Source organism: Leucoraja erinacea, chromosome 35 (genome assembly GCF_028641065.1).
Source record: "Leucoraja erinacea ecotype New England chromosome 35, Leri_hhj_1, whole genome shotgun sequence".
NCBI classification, from domain to species: Eukaryota; Metazoa; Chordata; class Chondrichthyes; order Rajiformes; family Rajidae; genus Leucoraja; species Leucoraja erinaceus.
In genome coordinates this window covers 14,303,777-14,323,078 of record NC_073411.1, presented here as the reverse complement: position 1 = coordinate 14,323,078, position 19,302 = coordinate 14,303,777, and the positions used below count along the sequence as shown (strand labels likewise).

The 19,302-nt window shown below is 49.2% G+C and overlaps 2 protein-coding genes across 2 annotated transcripts in view; one reads left to right on the top strand and one right to left on the bottom strand.

The window, feature by feature from the left end:
* Positions 1–1,082: 1,082 nt before the first annotated feature.
* On the top strand, positions 1,083–14,094 carry ykt6 (YKT6 v-SNARE homolog (S. cerevisiae)). Its single transcript, XM_055662412.1, has 8 exons — positions 1,083–1,189; positions 4,565–4,700; positions 4,781–4,863; positions 5,377–5,477; positions 7,230–7,334; positions 7,916–7,981; positions 8,952–9,053; positions 10,490–14,094. Exons 2-8 carry the CDS (start codon positions 4,597–4,599, stop codon positions 10,523–10,525), a joined length of 597 nt encoding a protein of 198 aa, XP_055518387.1. The 5' UTR covers positions 1,083–1,189; positions 4,565–4,596; the 3' UTR covers positions 10,526–14,094.
* Positions 14,095–16,337: 2,243 nt separating this feature from the next.
* Positions 16,338–19,302, bottom strand: part of npc1l1 (NPC1-like 1) — a 28,955-nt gene continuing 25,990 nt past the window's right edge. The window contains exons 18-19 of the mRNA XM_055662365.1: positions 19,121–19,283; positions 16,338–18,067 (exon numbers count right to left, since the gene is read on the bottom strand). Of these exons, the coding sequence (XP_055518340.1) occupies positions 17,808–18,067; positions 19,121–19,283 (423 nt within the window). The 3' untranslated portion in view covers positions 16,338–17,807. The remainder of the gene's footprint in view (positions 18,068–19,120; positions 19,284–19,302) is intronic.

The following is a 19,302-nucleotide window of genomic DNA, read 5'->3' as shown; positions in this document are numbered from 1 at the left end:
CACTATGTGTTTACATCCTGTGTTGTGCTGCAGCAAGCTAGAATGTCATTGTTCTGTCTGGGACACACCACTCTCCTGCTCTGCTATTTCATTCTATTCTTCACATGTTTAAATTATAATGTTTTGTTTTTAATTGTCTACTGTATATCGTGTTAGAAACATAGAAATTAGGTGCAGGAGTAGGCCATTCGGCCCTTCGAGCCTGCACCGCTATTCAATATGATCATGGCTGATCATCCAACTCAGTATCCCGTACCTGCCTTCTCTCCATACCCCCTGATCCCTTTAGCCACAAGGGCCATATCTAACTCCCTCTTAAATATGGCCAATGAACTGGCCTCAACTACCCTCTGTGGCAGAGAGTGTTGTTGCCCTTGTGAGCAAAGCACCAAGGGCAGATTCCTTGTAGGTATAAACACTTGGCTAATAAAATGTATTCCATTCAATTTCAATTCCATTTCAATTCAATTTCATTTCAATTTCATTTCAATTTCAATTCAATTTCATTTCAATTTCAATTCAATTTCATTTCAATTTCATTTCAATTTCAATTCAATTTCATTTCAATTTCATTTCAATTTCAATTCAATTTCATTTCAATTTCAATTCAATTTCATTTCAATTTCAATTCAATTTCATTTCAATTTCATTTCAATTTCATTTCAATTTCATTTCAATTTCAATTCAATTTCATTTCAATTTCAATTCAATTTCAATTCAATTTCATTTCAATTTCAATTCAATTTCAATTCAACTGTTTTACTGTTCTTTTTACAATGCATGTTCTCGGGGTATCTAAACCAAATTTTATTTTTTATTTATGTTATGACATCGGTTGGAAGCTGCATACCAAATCTCGTTTATGTGCAATGACAATAAAATATATTATTATTATTATTGCAGGCAACTGCAGACACTGCAGGCAACATAATTTCGTTCAGACCGAAAGGTCTGAATGACAATAAAGGAATCTAATTCTAATTCTAATTAATTCAATCCATTCCCATTCCATTCAATTGACTCCCCTGGACCTGGCGTCGGGGGGAAGGTAAAAGGCGTGGGACCAGGCCCGGCGCCTGCGCACTGCCTGCCGGCGGGGCCGGGGAAGGATTCGAGAGCTGGACCTGCTTCCGGTTGTGACGTGTTCAGCTCGGGCCCTGTCGGTCGGCGGCGTCTGTGGAGCCGGGAGGTGGGAGCGCGGGGCGGAGATAGGGCGCGGGTGTGGGGGGGGGGACACTGGGCCCCGGGTGTGGGGGGGGGACACTGGGCCCCGGGTGGGGGGGGACACTGGGCCCCGGGTGTGGGGGGGGGACACTGGGCCCCGGGTGTGGGGGGGACACTGGGCCCCGGGTGTGGGGGGGACACTGGGCCCGGGTGTGGGGGGGGACACTGGGCCCCGGGTGTGGGGGGGACACTGGGCCCCGGGTGTGGGTGTGGGGGGGACACTGGGCCCCGGGGTGGTGGGGGGGAACTGGGCCCCGGGTGTGGGGGGGGGGACACTGGGCCCCGGGTGTGGGGGGGGGACACTGGGGCCCCGGGTGTGGGGGGGACACTGGGCCCCGGGTGTGGGGGGGGGGACACTGGGCCCCGGGTGTGGGGGGGGACACTGGGCCCCGGGTGGGGGGGACACCGGGGGGGGGGGGACACTGGGCCCCGGGTGTGGGGGGGACACTGGGCCCCGGGTGTGGGGGGGACACTGGGGGGGGACCGGGTGTGGGGGGGACACTGGGCCCCGGGTGTGGGGGGGGGGACACTGGGCCCCGGGTGGGTGGGGGGACACTGGGCCCCGGGTGTGGGGGGACACTGGGCCCCGGGTGTGGGGGGGGGACACTGGGCCGGGTGTGGGTGTGGGGGGGACACGACACTGGGCCCCGGGGTGGGGGGGGGACACTGGGCCCCGGGTGTGGGGGGGGGGAAGACACTGGGCCCCGGGTGTGGGGGGGGACACTGGGCCCCGGGTGTGGGGGGGACACTGGGCCCGGGTGGGGGGGGACACTGGGCCCCGGGTGTGGGGGGGGGGGGGCCCGGGTGTGGGGGGGGGGACACTGGGCCCGGGTGTGGGGGGGGGGACACTGGGCCCCGGGTGTGGGGGGGACACTGGGCCCCGGGTGTGGGGGGGACACCCCGGGTGTGGGGGGGACACTGGGCCCCGGGTGTGGGGGGGACACACTGGGCCCCGGGTGTGGGGGGGGACACTGGGCCCCGGGTGTGGGGGGGACACTGGGCCCCGGTGTGGGGGGGACACTGGGCCCCCGGGTGTGGGGGGGACACTGGGCCCCGGGTGTGGGGGGGGACACTGGGCCCCGGGTGTGGGGGGGACACTGGGCCCCGGGTGTGGGGGGGACACTGGGCCCCGGGTGTGGGGGGGACACTGGGCCCCGGGTGTGGAGGGGACACTGGGCCCCGGGTGGGGGGGGGGCCCCGACACTGGGCCCCGGGTGTGGGGGGGACACTGGGCCCCGGGTGTGGGGGGGGACACTGGGCACCCGGGTGTGGGGGGACACTGGGCCCCGGTGTGGGGGGGGGACACTGGGCCCCGGGTGTGGGGGGGGACACTGGGCCCCGGGTGTGGGGGGGGACACTGGGCCCCGGGTGGGGGGGGGACACTGGGCCCCGGGTGGGGGGGGGACACTGGGCCCCGGGTGGGGGGGGGACACTGGGCCCCGGGTGTGGGGGGGGACACTGGGCCCCGGGTGTGGGGGGGGACACTGGGCCCCGGGTGTGGGGGGGACACTGGGCCCCGGGTGTGGGGGGGGGCCCCGGGTGGGGGGGGGACACTGGGCCCCGGGTGGGGGGGGAGGGAGGGCGTACAGGGCCTGGTGGGAACTGGGGGTGGGCTGGGGACACTGGGCCCCGGGGGAGGGGGACACTGGTTGGGTGGAGGAGGGGGTATTAGTTGGGGTTGGAGGAGGGCAGTATGGGTTTATTTGGGGGGGGGGGAGATTGGGTTGGGCTTGGGTTAGTGGAGGAGGTGGGGGGGGGGGGGGGTTAGAGAGGTTAAGCTCAGCGTTGGAGGACTGTGAGTTGCCTGTGCTGCTGGGGGTGGGTTGGGGAGATTGGTTTGGGCTTGGGGTTAGTGGAGGAGGAGGGGGGGGGGGGGGTTGGAGAGGTTAAGCTCAGGGTTGGAGGACTGTGAGTTGCCTGTGCTGCTGGGGGTGGATGGGTGGGGGGGGGAGAAGAGGGGGTAAAGTTGCGGGCCTGACATCTGGGGCACTTAGCCAAAGAAGTGTAAGGAATGTATAGAATTACATCGAGTTATGAACTGAATGGATGTCAGTTGAGTTATAACTTTAAGAAGACAATTGGATCAGGGGACGCAGAGAAAGAAGCTCGAGTGCTCAACCTGGTTTAGTTCTGCATTATAGCTTACATTTGAAATATGCCTGGGGTGGATGGGTGGTGTGGGTTATGTAAAATATGCTTGGGAATATAGTTGTCCTCTGTGGAAAGGTTTATTAGAAGTTGCCCGTGTCAGCCACAGGTTGGAAGAGTTAAAACTCTTTGAAGCAGTAGATTTGGGTTTGTTATTGTTGCGTGTACTGAGGTACAGTGAAAAGCTTTGTTTTGCATGCTATCAAACAGATCAGATATACATCTTGTACATGGATACAATCAAGTTAAACTCAAGTACAATAGAAAGAGTAAAGTGATCATTTTAGACTGCAGACTATGGGGTTGATGCTGAGAACCTGTTTCCCTTGATTTGTGAAACTAAAACTAAATTCTAATCTCAGGGCCACTGGATTTTGGCCAAGAGGTTGTGAATCTTTGCAGGTAGACAAAAGTACTGGAGAAACTCAGCGGGTGCAGCAGCATGTATGGAGCGAAGGAAATAGGCAACTTTTCGGGCCAAAACCCTTCTTTGCGTTAGAGGACTGTGGATGTTCAGTCCTTGAGTATATTCAAGAGTGACTGTCTGAGGCACAGTTTTGATGCTTGGGACCATGTTGTGCGTGCTGCCAGCTTGGTTTCCATCTTGCATCAACTACGGTTTTTTTTTAAAGAACCACTTTTGAAAGGCTTTGAGATATTTTGAGGTTTAAATGACTGGCAGTAGAATTTAAAAATATGGAGGTGTGAAGAAGGGTCTCGACCTGAAATGTCACTCATTCCTTCTCTCCAGAGATGCTGCCTGTCCCGCTGAGTTACTCTAGCCTTTTGTATCTATGTTTCAGTTTAAACCAGCATCTGCAGTTCCTTCTTACACATTCATGGAGGTGTTTCGTATTGTTGTGGTGGCACAGCGGTAGAGTTGCTGCCTCACAGCATCAGAGACCTGGGACCGACCTGACTATGGGGCCTGTCTGTACGGCATTTGCATGTTCTCCCTGTGACCGCATGGGTTTTCTCCAGGTGCTCTGGTTTCATCCCACATTTCAAAGATGTGTCGGTATTTAGGTTGATTGTCCTGGTGTGTAGGTTAGAAGGTGTGGACTCGGAGGGCCAAAGGGCCTGTTTCCACACAGTATCTCAAACTAAACATGTTCTTAAAAATAACCTTGTGTGATATCTGGTAACTCGGTGTAAGCCTGGCACCACATCTTATCCTGTGTTTACCTTGTAGAGGCGATTGGAAGAGGTGGCAGCAGTGCAGACATGAAGCTCTACAGTCTGAGTATATTATACAAAGGTGCCACCCGGGTTAACCTACTGAAAGCTGCTTATGATGTCTCATCCTTCAGCTTCTTCCAGAGATCCAGGTGTGGAGAGTTTCAGTGTTTGTATCTAGGGGTGATTTCAGGAGTGTGTTTGGATTAATACTTCTGTTTGTAACCCGCAGTGTGCAGGAGTTTATGACTTTCACAAGTCAGCTGCTTGTGGAACGTTCGCAGAAAGGAAGCAGAGCTGCGCTGAAAGAGCAAGGTGAGGAACTGCACATTTCCCGGATCAGTGGCGCTGTTAGGCAGTAAATCTACCCCTGCGCCCCTGTTCCCGCAGCAACTCTACCCCTGCGCCACTGTGCTGCACAAGCCTCCGTAGTTCTGCACTGACCTCCCCGACTTCAACTGTTCCATTCTACCCCAATCTGTGCTTCGCTTTTTAAAATCCCTCCACGATCATCACTCCTCCTTCACCCAACCTTGGCCAGACTTGCAGCTCGTCAAGGCATATGAAGTGCAACTGAGGGTCATCTTTGATTTTAATCACCTCAATCTCATGTCATTTTGATACTGACTCTCCCACTCATAAGCTCTTAAATGCTCTTTTTTTTTAAATATCTTTGTCGCAGTTTGTGATATTCCCTAATATTTCTTTAATTGTTCAGTGCCAAGTTTTGTTTGATAAAATAGTTTGGTGCGTGGCCATTGCTGCATTGGGTTATGGAGTGTTGCAGTCGCCTGTGGTCACATCTGAAAGCCGTGTTTGTTTTCACAGACTACCTGTGTCATGTCTGCATCCGCAATGATTCGCTGGCGGGAGTAGCAATCGCCGACAGCGAGTATCCGTCGAGGGTTTGCTTCACGTTACTCGACAAGGTGAGGCACTCCGGCAATAAATATTCCCCAGAAACTGCGTGGCTTTGGGTCCGGGAGGTCACCACCTCCTCCTGGAGGTCACCACCTCCTCCTGGAGGTCACCATCCCCTCCGGGAGGTCACCACCTCCTCCTGGAGGTCACCATCCCCTCTGGGAGGTCACCACCTCTTTCCTGAGCTCTTCATTTGTTGCATTCCTGTTTAACTTTCCCTTGAATCCTGTCCATTCTCCACATCCCTGATTCCCCTTGCCCACCCTCCCACACGCACCTGCCCAACACTGCGATCCCTCATCGGGATCATTCCCACAAAGTTTCATCCCTTCAAGTAGTTCTATCGTCAGCATCCATTCTGCATACACTGCACTCAGTGCTGTGTTAATCACTCTTGTCTTTTAAAACTCCCCCTAAATCTCTAACCTGACTTTGTGTCTTTGATAGAAAGTCCAAAAAATATTTTTAATGTGGATTGTGCCCTGCAGAGCTCGGAACTCCCTGCAGGACAGAGAGATTAAGATGAGCAGCTTTTTCTTGACTGGCACTCACAGTGTGTTGTGCCGGCCTCTTGAGGCATAAATGTTTTTTAAACATTTTTTAAAAAAAAAACCTCCATTCTATTGATATAGAAATTGTGACTAAACAAATATGAATCCGACGCAGCTTGTATTCCTTCGTTCCATCGATGCTGCCTCACCCACTGAGTTTCTCCAGCATTTTTGGCCACCTTCAGCTTGTAGACAAGATGCCTCACAGCTTCTATGACCCAGCTTTGATCCAGACCTCCGGTGCTGTCTCTGTGGAGCTATCATGTTCTGTGACTGTGTGACCTTCCTCTGTGTGTTTGTTCAGGTTTCCTGCCTCATCCCAAAACCTGGCGACTTGTGCATATGGTCTCGGAGGGCTGTTACTATATATGCTGTACTTAATCTGAGAATGTATTTGTGTGTGGTGCTAAATTCTACTGAACTGTGTGCAAAAAATAATTTCACTGGACCTTGGTAGGTGATAGATAATAAAGAACCTTTGAACCAAAATCTTGCAGGTTGGCAGGTTAATTGGCCACTGTAAATTGGCCCAAGTGTGTATATGAGTGGTAGAATGTGCCTGTAGTTGTGGGAAGAATGGGGCAGTACAGTGGCGCAGTGGTAGAGTTGCTGCCTTAAAGGCCTGTCCCACTTTCACGACCTCTGCCGAGTTTGCCGTTTTCCCAGCATGATGAAAAATGTCCACGTGTAAAAAAGGTCGTGAATTAGGTCGTGAAAGTGAGACAGGCCCTTTACAGCGCCGGAGACCCGGGTTCGATCCTGATTACGGGAGCTGTCTGTACGGAGTTTGTACATTTTCCCTGTGACCTGCGTGGGTTTTCTCCGGGATCTTCGTTTTCCTCCCATACTTAAAGACGTGCAGATTTGTAGGTTAATTGGCTTGGTGTAAGTGTAAATTGTCCCTAGTGTGTGTAGGGTAGTGTTAATGTGCGGGGATCGCTGGTCGGTGTGTACTGTGTTTCCGTGCTGTATCTCTAAACTAAACTAATATAGTGTTTGTACAGGATTAGTGTAACAATGGCTGCTTGGTGATTGGAGTGGGCTGACGGGGCAACTTCTGTGTTCTATCTAACAAATGTAATTCTAACAAATGTAAAGCACTTTGGTCAACGAGAGTTGTTTTTTAAATGTGCTATATAAATAAATGTGACTTGACTATCTCCCTGCCTCGGCTGGTTCATGGCTGTGATATATTTTCTTTATGTTTAGGTGTTAGATGACTTCTTCAAACAGGTGGATAGCATAGACTGGCCATCGGGAAATCCAAACACTATTCAGTACACAGGACTGGATGCTCAACTTGCACGATATCAGGTAATGTGCCAGCTCAAAGTTGTCAGATGTGGATTGTGGCTGCATTGAACTGCAATGGGAGCTCTGTAAATCAAAGATCCTATAGTGAGCAAGATAGTCCACTCGACGAAAAAGACATAGTACGGTCATGGGCAGATTCACGGGTCATTTTCGGCCCCATTTCCGTAACCGGCTTCAGTTTCCGCACCAAAGATCCCGTAGCGGAGCAAAGATACTAGTGCGGAGACGGAAACCGGTTACGGAAACATCCTTGTAAAAATAAAAGTTATTAGGGGAAAATCTCCTCATTTTCAGAATTTAAATTTATTAACACAAACTGTTCCCCCGCAACGTTGATTACACTGCGTCGGGTCGGGTCTGGTTACGGAAATGGATGAAAAAAAGGCCCCACGTTCCGCTCCATTGCGTACTACACGTCAGCCCATTGCATTTAACAGAAGTAGTCTATCTTGCTCCGCTATAGGATCTTCGCTGTAAATGGCACTTTGGTCAACGAGAGTTAGTGTTAATGTGCGGGGAGGGGGGGTCTCCAAAGATGACTCGTTCTTTCATTCACTCACTACATTTCTGCCTTCATACAGAACCCACGAGAAGCTGACCCTATGAGTAAAGTACAAGCGGAACTGGACGAGACCAAAGTCATCTTGGTAAGAGTCAGTCGATGACTGATGTGCACTGGTGAATACTGGAGGTGCAGCATGTTGCATGGAGCTGGTCCACTCAGTCTCCGCTCTCTGTCCTTCACCCCTTTCACCCATCACCTGCTTCATTGCTTTGATCCTGTTGCAACCTGCGCTCCACCATATTGTACACCCTCCCTGCTCACAGTCTAGAACCTCACGGCAGTCTTCACACACAAGGAGGGTTGCTGACCCTTTCACAAACAGACGGACAAACCCACATATCAGGTGTGAGTGTTCACCAAGCACATGCGCCCGCTCCACCAAGGCCCACTGGACCTTGTCACTGCTGACCAGCTGAAATCCCCATCCTATTCTCATTCAGACCTTTCTGTCCTGAGCTGTCTCCATTGCCAGAGAGAGGTCATGTGTAAAATGCAGGAACTGCAGGTATTCCACTTGAGCTTCCAATATGAACATTGAAGTCTCCAATACTAGTAAACTATAACCCTTCCCCCCCCCCCCCCCCCCCCCACACCACCTCTGTGCCCCACTTGGTCTCACACCTATATCCCCATCTCCCTGCCCCTTCTACCTAAACTCTTTCCGCTAGCCCCACAACTTGCAACTCTTCAATCCTATTGTCTCACACCTTTGGTCTTTTCATTCTGGCCTTTGTCCACTCTCTGCCCTCAACCCCCCCCCCCCCCCCCCCCCCATTTAAACATTTATAAAAAAAAAACAATTTTCAGATGTGTGCCAGGTTCAAAAATGTAATTTTTTTCCATTTATAAACTGCAACTATTTGCAAACAGTAACACGTTGATGCACTTGTATGTGTGACTGAAGAATTGTTACCTGTAAATCTGAAGGAACTGGACAGGCCACGAGTTCCTCCAACATGTTCTGCTTTGCTCAGGATTCCAGCAACTGTAGACTGTTGTGTCTGTATTTTAACCTGCGAATCTGCTCGGTTTACCACTGTGCTACTTTGCAGCATAGCACGATGGAGTCGCTACTAGAACGAGGCGAGAAGCTGGATGATCTCGTGTCAAAATCAGAAGTTCTGGGCACGCAATCTAAAGCTTTCTACAAAACGGTACGTCTGTGCTGCTTGAACGGTGGAACTGCAGCTTAATTAGCGGAATGTCCAATTTGAAGAGAAGTCTTTGTTTAACAATCCCGGTTCAGGATGATGGTGGGAAGATTTATCAAAAAATCCAAATGTCAGAGCAGTTCTAATCTTGCTCAGTCAAAGATCTGTACAGAATGGACACAGGACTTTTGGCTCACCTTGTCCATGTTGGTATATTAGGCCACGTCCATTTGCCTGCCCAAAGCACTCTAAACATCCCGAACAATACAGCTCACCCCCTCCATGACACTGGTCAACCTGAGGAGCACCTTCAGCAGCAGCCTGGCTCCACCAAAATGCAGGACGGAACGACACAGGAGATTCTTCTTCCCTGTGGCTATCAAACTGTACAACTACTCCCTCTTCTGTTGTGTGGTAGACTGACCCCCCCCCCCCCCCCCCCAAATCTATGCACATCGCCAATCCTTTTCACCCGCCACGTCTCCAGACCCAAAACGTCACCTATCCATTTTCCCCAGCGATGCTGCCTGGCCCTCTGAGTTACTGCAGCATTTTGTTTATGACTTTGGTACCAGCATCTGCAGTTCCTTTTTATAACATTATATTCCAATTAGATTTGGGGGTGGGGAGTTTTTGTGATGGAGCAACTGAGATGAGCTACATGGTCACCTCGCCCTGAGTTATGTTCCGTTCAAGAAGGAACTGCAGATGCTGGAAAATCGAAGGTAGATAAAACATAGAAACATAGAAATTAGGTGCAGGAGTAGGCCATTCGGCCCTTCGAGCCTGCACCGCCATTCAATATGATCATGGCTGATCATCCAACTCGGTATCCCGTACCTGCCTTCTCTCCATACCCCCTGATCCCCTTAGCCACAAGGGCCACATCTAACTCCCTCTTAAATATAGCCAATGAACTGGCCTCAACTACCCTCTGTGGCAGAGAGTTCCAGAGATTCACCACTCTCTGTGTGAAAAAAGTTCTTCTCATCTCGGTTTTAAAGGATTTCCCCCTTATCCTTAACCTGTGACCCCTTGTCCTGGACTTCCCCAACATCGGGAACAATCTTCCTGCATCTAGCCTGTCCAACCCCTTAAGTGCTGGAGAAACTGTGCTGAAGAAACTCAGCGGGTGCAGCAGCATCTATGGAGCGAAGGAAATAGGCAACATTTCGGGCCGAAACCCAAAGGAAATAGGTAACGTTTCGGGTCGAAACGCTGCCTATTTCCTTCGCTCCATAGATGCTGCTGCACCCGCTGAGTTTCTCCAGCACTTTGGTCCACCTGAGTTATGTTCTGATTGTTCTCTAAGCTGGAACCATTCCAGTCTGATTTAAAGTTATCGACCATATTCGAAGTCCAGAATTTGCAACATGCGGATCCTCAAAAGCAGTTTTTAGTTTTGAATAAACGTTATTTTTTCTTTATTCCCCCTTCAGGCTCGCAAACAGAACTCTTGTTGTGAGATCATGTGATTGGGGTGCAGGTCCCCCCCACTCCTCTGCCTTCTGACGTATGTTTTTTTTAATGAGAAATGCCTTCATCCCGTCGAGCAAACAGCAGTTCCACCGTGGACGGGGACCGCAGACATCAGGCAGTCGTCACCGTTGCCGCCGCTGCTGTGGGTCGAAGACGGCTATTTATTTTCTATTTTGATGTCTGTCAGCGAGAGGAGGTGCGGGCCAATCTGCTGCGGGAGCTGTAATCATTTCCTGTGGTTGCTGATGGGTGTAGTGGTAATCGCAGTCGCTCCCGTCTCTGCTAGTGTCATGTACCTTGTTAAAGTCAGTCTGTCAAAGCTGGTGTGGCTGCCGCTAAACCCACTGTGTAGCATTCACTGGCGAAATGACACAGCTGATCCACATTGCCATCGTGCTCCCTAATGTGACGGTGTGTACAGTCTATAGTGCACTCCCTGGATACACCTGGTTCTTATTGCATCCATCACAGCTTAGCATTGTGCACTCCCCCATCTCCGTCAGGACTTGTCTGTCTGACCAAAAACACAGGCTCTTGTTCCAGTCAGGTATTGTGAAGGCTTGTCTTGTAGGTTACCTTTGTGCTAAACTTCCTGGTGTGAGTTCATGTCTGCATTTTAACGTTTAAGCTGTGGAGAGGAAGCCTTGATATCAGAGCAGGGTTGATCCATTTACATTCAGACCACCAGACATGACGCTGGACAGAGTAGCGGTCTTTGCTCCTCCTGGTCAGTTGTGCACTGATCTAGACTCTCCTGTGTCTGCATCTAGTTACTGACCTTGAATGAGTGTACAATGACACTGATCAGAAGCTGCCATGTGGCCATTGAAACAAAAGAGGGCAGGGACCAGTGATGGGGGTTCTTCTATCTCTGGTTCATTCTTGAGAGGTGAGAGTAACTTCCAGTGAATGATTGCCGTCACTGTGTGAACCTTTGACCTGCCTCTCCAGATTCTCTCTCTCTCTCTCTCTCTCTCTCACTCTCTCTCTCTCTTCACCCCCCCCCCCTGCCCCACTCTCCCCCAGCAAACTTTACACTGCTCCTTAGGTTTTGGTTCCTCTTTGCCAATGTCATTTGCAAACCAGTTGTGAAGGTGCGAGTGATTCAGAGCTTGTTTGCTTTCTCTCTGCCCTCATTAACTGGACTGCAGATGAGTTTTGGGGGGGAGGGGTGGGGGTGAAGAGAGAAGCCTGTGCCCTGCTACGACTCTGGTGATGTGGGTGGGTCATTTTATTCCAGTTATTTGTCCCTTCCTCTACCAGTGTCTAGTTATGTTTTTGTGCAAAGCATTTAAAGTCACCACAAGGCATGACTGATTCCTTGTCTGTTTCAGAGTCTCCAGCTCAGGAGGTGAGCTCGGTTCAAATGGGAAGATTATCTTCAGATGTTGAAATTTAATTTTCTTTTATTTATATTTGAGGTCAGGAACAACTTTTGACTTTTCACAGGCATTCCAATTTTCGATGATGTGGCTTGTAGGCTAGTCGTTATAATATAATATAGCTCATGTCATGTACAGCTCCTCAGTCCGTCTTAAAACTAACCATCGCGTTAATGACCCAGGGATCGGCACTGGCAGATTCTGTAGATTCAGTGCTTTTACAAGCAGAGTTTGTCGTGATGAATTGTCCAGAACTTGGTCTATTTGGAAGCGGATCTGTTTGAGGCAAGTTCATGTCCACAGTTGGTAACAATCGAAAGCTTGATCCCACAATAAATATAAATGCAGCTCCAGCAAGTGAGGCCAGCTTCCACGCTGCACTTCAAACTGCAGGCACTTTGGCAGCAACTATGAACAATCTTTCTGGGAAACGTTTTCCTTGTACCATTTTGCTGCAGAAACTTTTAGTATTAGACAGCAGAGTGAGCCATGATTGCAGTAGCAAGACTTCGCCTGTTGAGGGCAAACAATTTCAGTTTAAAGCTCCACCTGTTATTCCCTGTCATATACTTTGCTGATCAGTCTTTTGTATTTTGGGCAAATATAAATTTCACTGGATGCATGTGAAGTTTACAACCTGCTTAATGCAAATGCTGAGGTCCACACAGGCTAGTCTGATTAAAATCGATCGAATGTTACTGCTACACTAGCTCCCCCACTGTGGCTTCCAGTCTAATGGTTATCAGGTTACTGTGCAGCCTTTGCTCCACTTGTTGTAACAATCTGTTTACTTCTGCCATTCCACAGCTTGCATTATATTGTTAGGCATATTAACACCTAAAATATACTTTAAACGGTCCGTTAATTGCACTCTGACAGCTTAAATGTAAGCATCCAGTTTATCTTGCATTTCAGCCCACATTTAGTATTGTCCCACATGTACTTGTCCCTGTTGTATGGGTTTGAGTTGCTCCAATATTTTTGAAGCCTCTGCACAGACTCGGCCCGTTGACACTCCATAATTTAGAACGGGGATGCTGTGGTTTCTGACTTTAGGTTGCTCTTGTCAATAGCAAAGTTTGCCCTGATTCCTTGGCTCCTTAATGACCGGGCGTGACCAGTCTGGGTCTTTCCAAGTACATTTAGGCAAAACACCCAGGTATTTCTGTCCCTGCCTCTTGCATCAATGCATCCGTTTGGAATAGTCAACACGGACTCTTGATCCACACTGCAGTGTCCTCTAGTCTATGTCAACTTGCACTGTTGGGTATTGTTTGTGTGCTGTTGCTTCCTGAGGCCCACTGAATGCAACAAGGAGAGTGTCAGTTGCCCAGTGGTGGTGAACTTTAGAATTTATTGCAGATTTATGTGGCAATGTTGAGCTAAGCTGCTCTAAAAAGGTCTGCCTTTTTGCTTAAATACATTTCCATCGTTTGTTTTTTTTTACTCCCACTTGAATAAGGCAAAGGCTGACCCCCATGGCTAGAACACAGACCACTGCTGTCAGTTGCTGAATCTTGCTGTGGAACTGGATGAACAATTCCCTAGACAACCTCTCTAGAGGGTGCTGGTGGTAGCAACACAGGGCAAACGATTTTATACCTGGCCTTTTAGAAGGTATTCCTTCATCAGGACTATCTCTTCCAGCGTCTCAGTTGCCACCCGGGTCCAATCAATCAGTGAAGGGAGTCTCACTTGTGGTCAATCATACGGTTGTGCCTAAACAAAAGGTATTTGGATTCACACATCCTGTAGGGATAAGATGGGACAGTGTTCTGTGTGCATCTAAACACATCGCGGGACATTTATAGCAAACCTACTTCTGTTTGTCTACCTGCTGGAAGCTGCAACCATGTATGGAGGGTGCACATCCTGCAGAGGTGATGACAGAATGGGGGGCAAATGGGCAGTGGTACCATCTCAAGTGATGAAGGACTCGGAATAATGTACTTCCCAGAAGTCGGCATTAAGTACACTTTGTACAAGTATTTTGCTTTTTTCTAATTGGGCAAATTGTAAATGTGCTGTAACAAATTTTAGTCTTAATTGTAAATTAACAAATGCTCGACTGGTCAGCTTCAATTGTAACTTATTTGAAGTTGCTAGCTTATTTCTAATGTACTGTTTGTTTACACGGTTGTAATCTTGCCTTTTCAATATGTATAAAGTTTACTTTCAAAGTTCTTGGCAATTTATAATGAATGTTGACACCTGGATAGTTTGTACTGCACTGTGACAAAAGTAGAAATAGGATTTGATAAACACAGGCCTCTGATTTAACGATTCAATCCAAAGTATTTAAACAGGCATTTAATTACAGTGCCCTCCATAATGTTTGGGACAAAGACCCATCATTTATTTATTTGCCTCTAATCCACAATGAAATATATGGCATACAAAAAAAATCACAAGGTTAAAGTGCGCGTTGTCAGATTTTATTAAAGGCCATTTTTATACATTTTGGTTTCACCATGTAGAAATTACAGCTGTGTTTATACATAGCCCCCCCCCCCCCCCCCCCCCCCCCCCCCCCATTTCAGGGCACCATAATGTTTGGGACACATGGCTTCACAGGCATTTGTAATTGCTCAGGTGTGTTTAATTGCCTCGTTAATGCAGGTATAAGACAGCTCTCATCACTAGTCTTTCCTCCAGTCTTTCCATCACCTTTGGAAACTTTTATTGCTGTTTATCAACGTGAGGACCAAAGTTGTGCCAATGAAAGTCAAATAATCCATTATGAGAATAAAATTGTTAAGACATCAGCCAAACCTTAGGTTTACCAAAATCAACTGTTTGGAACATCATCAAGAACAAAGAGCACTGGTGAGCTTACTAATCACAAAGGGACTGGCAGGCCAAGGAAGACCTCTACAGCTGATGACAGAAGAATTCTCTCTATAATAAAGAAAGATCCCCAAACACCTGTCCGACAGATCAGAAACACTCTTCAGGAGTCAGGTGTGGATTTGTCAATGACCACAGTCCGCAGAAGACTTCATGAACAGAAATACAGAGACTACACTGCAAGATGCAAACCACTGGTTAGCTGCAAAAATAGGATGGCCAGGTTACAGTTTGCCAAGAAGTACTTAAAATAGCAACCCCAGTTCGGGAAAAAGGTCTTGTGGGCAGATGAGATGAAGATTAACTTGTATCAGAATGATGGCAAGAGCAAAGTATAGAGGAGAGAATGAACTGCTCAAGATCCAAAGCATACCACCTCATCTGCAACATGGTGGTGGGGGTGTTATGGCCTGGGCATGTATGACTACTGAAGGTACTGGCTCACTTATAGAAACATAGAAATTAGGTGCAGGAGTAGGCCATTCGGCCCTTCGACCTGCACCGCCATTCAATATGATCATTGCTGATCATCCAACTGCTGATCCCGTACCTGCCTTCTCTCCATACCCCCTGATCCCCTTAGCCACAAGGGCCACATCTAACTCCCTCTTAAATATAGCCAATGAACTGGCCTCAACTACCCTCTGTGGCAGAGAGTTCCAGAGATTCACCATGCTCTATGTGAAAAAAGTTCTTCTCATCTCGGTTTTAAAAGATTTCCCCCTTATCCTTAAGCTGTGACCCCTTGTCCTGGATTTCCCCAACATCGGGAACAATCTTCCTGCATCTAGCCTGTCCAACCCCTTAAGAATTTTGTAAGTTTCTATAAGATCCCCTCTCAATCTTCTAAATTCTAGAGAGTATAAACCAAGTCTTTGTTGATGATACAACTGCTGATGGTAGTAGCACAATGAATTCTGAAGTGTATAGACACGTCCTATCTGGTCAAGTTCAAACAAATGCCTAAAAACTCATTGGCCGGCGGTTCATTTTACAGCAGGACAATGATCCCAAACAAACTGCTAAAGTAACAAAGGAGTTTTTCAAAGCTAAAAAACGGTCAATTCTTGAGCATGATTTTTTTTTCTCTATTACAAATCACAAATTGTGGAGTACAGAGGCAACTAAATAAATGACGGGTCTTTGTCCCAAACATTATGGAGGGCACTGAATCATGACCAGATTGTACATTCATGTATCACTGCAGCAGAGAGGGAATTGTCCTGGGTGTACAGACTTCAGTGTCCTTGTCATTGGTTGAATGAAGCATGGAGAGGGAGGAAGGGGGGGTGAGGAGGATGGGGAAAAGAGGTGGGGAGAGAAAGAGGGGGTGTGGGGATGAACAGGGGAGGGTGTGTAGTTAGAGGTTACCTAAAATAGATTCAAATACCATTCCTTCTCTCCAGAGATGCTGCCTGTCCCGCTGAGTGACTCCAGCACTTTGTGAAGAATTCAATGCTGCCCATTCAATGATGGGCAAGCTGACTTTGAGGAGTGGTGATTGTCCACCATCTGAGCTGCTGCACGACCACAGAAGGCTACTTGTAACCACTTTAAACAAAGACAGCAAACACCACAATCTGGGGATTTATTTCTTTATGGGATTGGGCTGTGCCTGGGATTATCAGTCAGGGACAGCCCTGCCCTGCCCTGCTGTGGAGGCTGGGTTACATATAGTCCCTCTTTACACCCATTGTGCAAAAGCTAAGTTTAACAAAGAGCTGAACATCTGACACCTTGAAGCACGGTTACATTCTGTTACATTAAATTACTTTCACAGATGACATTTCTAATACACAATATATTAAATTATTAAAGTGCAGTTTGTTCCATGGTCCTGAGTCAATCGATGCCCAACCACCAGTGACATCATCATATTGTTTCACCGTCCTTGTTCATCAGTCTATGAAAGTAAGCATGCAGGTACAGCAGGCAGTGAAGAAAGCAAATGGCATGTTGGCCTTTATAACAAGAGAAATCGAATATAGGAGCAAAGAGGTCCTTCTGCAGTTGTACAGAGCCCTAGTGAGACCATACCTGGAGTATTGTGTGCAGTTTTGGTCCCCTGAATTAAGGAAAGACATTCTTGCTATTGAGGGAGCCCAGCGTAGGTTTACAAGGTTAATTCCCGGGATGGCGGGACTGTCATAAGCTGAGAGAATGGAGCAGCTGGGCTTCTACACTCTGGAGTTTAGAAGGATGAGAGGGATTCTCATTGAAACATATAAGATTGTTAAGGGCTTGGACACGCTAGAGGCAGGAAACATGTTCCCGATGTTGGGGGATTCCAGAACCAGGGGCCACAGTTTAAGAATAAGGAGTAAGTCATTTAGAATGGAGACGAGGAAACGCTTTTTCTCACCGAGAATGGTGAGTCTGTGGAATTCTCTGCCTCAGGGGGCGGTGGAGGCAGGTTCTCTGGATGCTTTCAAGAGAGAGCTAGATAGGGCTCTTAAAAATAGCGGAGTCAGGGGATATGGGGAGAAGGCAGGAACGGGGTACTGATTGGGGATGATCAGCCATGATCCCATTGAATGGAGGCGCTGGCTCGAAGGGCTGAATGGCCTCTACTCCTGCACCTATTGTCTATTGACCTCTGCCTCTCTCACGTTGACTGACCTGCTGGGACATTGGAGGGTTTGAGATCAGGGGTGGGACATTATTGTCTGGCTTTCGCCCAGGGGCCAGAATCTGGAGCCCCCCAGGACTGGACGGGACGGGAAGCGTTCTTTGGGGCGGAGAGGGTGGAGTTGGGCGGAAGGGCGTGGTGGAACACGTGGTGGAACTTCCATCCAGCGCCCAGGTTATGGAGAAGATGGAGACATGTTGGGAAGCGTTGAGGTGTACAGGTCTCAGTGGGAACCAGCGAAGAGGCAAGGAGCAGAGTAAGAGACGGGTGGGGCGGGGAGGCTGGTGCCCGGCCGACAATGGTTTCGACGGTAACCGTTGACGTCCAGCGAAGACGCCGCTGGGAGAATCCATCGCAACGTTCTACCGGAGCTGGAGATTCGACCAGGTGTTGACACCAAGAGCCAAACACTAAGCAGTCTCACAATGTAGAGATGGTGGAGTGTGTGTGGTTTTCTGAGCCGGTCAAGGGTTTCTCTGTGAGGGTGGTTGTGTGTCCAGGGGCCGTGTCTTGTCCCAGCTGGGTTGTCCCGTTACACAGTGCCATGGGTGGCGATTCTTTGCCCTCCCCCACGCCATCAGGGCCCAGCTTTGGGCAGTAGCCGTTGCCATGGGTGGTGTCCAGCGCAGGTCCCGTGTCACCGTGCTTCGGCGAGAGTGCTGCAACCTTGACACCCGGGCCTGCAAATGCACGGCATGCGTTAATGCACAGACACATGCAACACAACCTTCACAGTGTACGGTGGGTGGGGCACTGGGGTGTGTTGTCCAGCAGAGGGATTTAGGACCACAGGTACACAGTACCCTGAAGGTGGCCTCACAGGAGATAGGGTGGTCAGGGTAGTAGATAGGGCGGTCAAGAAAGCTTTTGCCAGCCAGGGAATTGAGTACAGGGGCTGGCACGTTCCAGTTGTACCAGATGTTGGTGAGGCCACATTTGGGCACTGCTGCCTGGATCAGATGGTAATAGTTGCAACATGAGCTTGAACTAACTTAGACTGTTTTGGCTGGAGCGCCAGAGGCTGAGGGGAGAACAGACAGGTTCATCAAATGTCGAGGGGGATGGAGAGGGTGAATAGTCAAAAACGTTCTCCCTGAGTAGAAATGTCAATGACTAGAAGAAGATTGTTCCCGATGTTGGGGAAGTCCAGGACAAGGGGTCACAGCTTAAGGATAAGGGGGAAATCCTTTAAAACTGAGATGAGAAGAACTTTTTTCACACAGAGAGTGGTGAATCTCTGGAACTCTCTGCCACAGAGGGTAGTTGAGGCCACAGTTCATTGGCTATATTTAAGAGGGAGTTAGATGTGGCCCTTGTAGCTAAGGGGATCAGAGGGAATGGAGAGAAGGAAGGTGCAGGATACTGAGTTGGATGATCAGCCATGATCATATTGAATGGTGGTGCAGGCTCGAAGGGCCGAATGGCCTACTCCTGCACCTAATTTCTATGATTTCTAGAAGACAGAGAGAGGAGGAGAGGAGAGGAGAGGAGGGAGAGAGGAGAGGAGGAGAGGGAGAGAGAGAGGAGAGAGAGAGATGAAAGGATAAAAAGAAGAGAGGGGAGAGGAGATGGAGGAAGAGATAGAGAGAGGGAGGGGAGAGGAGAGAAGAGAGAGAGAGGAGAGAAGAGAGAGAGAGGAGGCTGAAGTAAGAGAGAGAGTGTATGGGTGCTTCCTACACGGATACCCATGATCCAGGTACACCTGTGGAAGGTAACGGAACATCAAGACTTACCAAAGTAGCTGAGCAGTACGGGGAGGAAGACCAGTCCATGGGCCATCCCCAGCAACGTGATCACCAGGTTCAGACGGAAGAAAAATACCTGGATGAGTTGGGCTTTGGCGAAATACAGGACCACAATGCCTGGAAGGTTGGTTAAGGCAACACCTGCAAACACCTGGATGGGGCAGAGAGAT

What these genes read in the sequence shown, in the direction of transcription:
- ykt6 (XM_055662412.1), top strand. Translation starts at nt 4,597, where the DNA reads ATGAAGCTCTACAGTCTGAGTATATTATACAAAGGTGCCACCCGGGTT. An exon ending in AGCTGCGCTGAAAGAGCAAG is followed by an intron (nt 4,864 to 5,376) that starts GTGAGGAACTGC and finishes TTGTTTTCACAG; the next exon opens with ACTACCTGTGTCATGTCTGC. An exon ending in CTCAACTTGCACGATATCAG is followed by an intron (nt 7,335 to 7,915) that starts GTAATGTGCCAG and finishes GCCTTCATACAG; the next exon opens with AACCCACGAGAAGCTGACCC.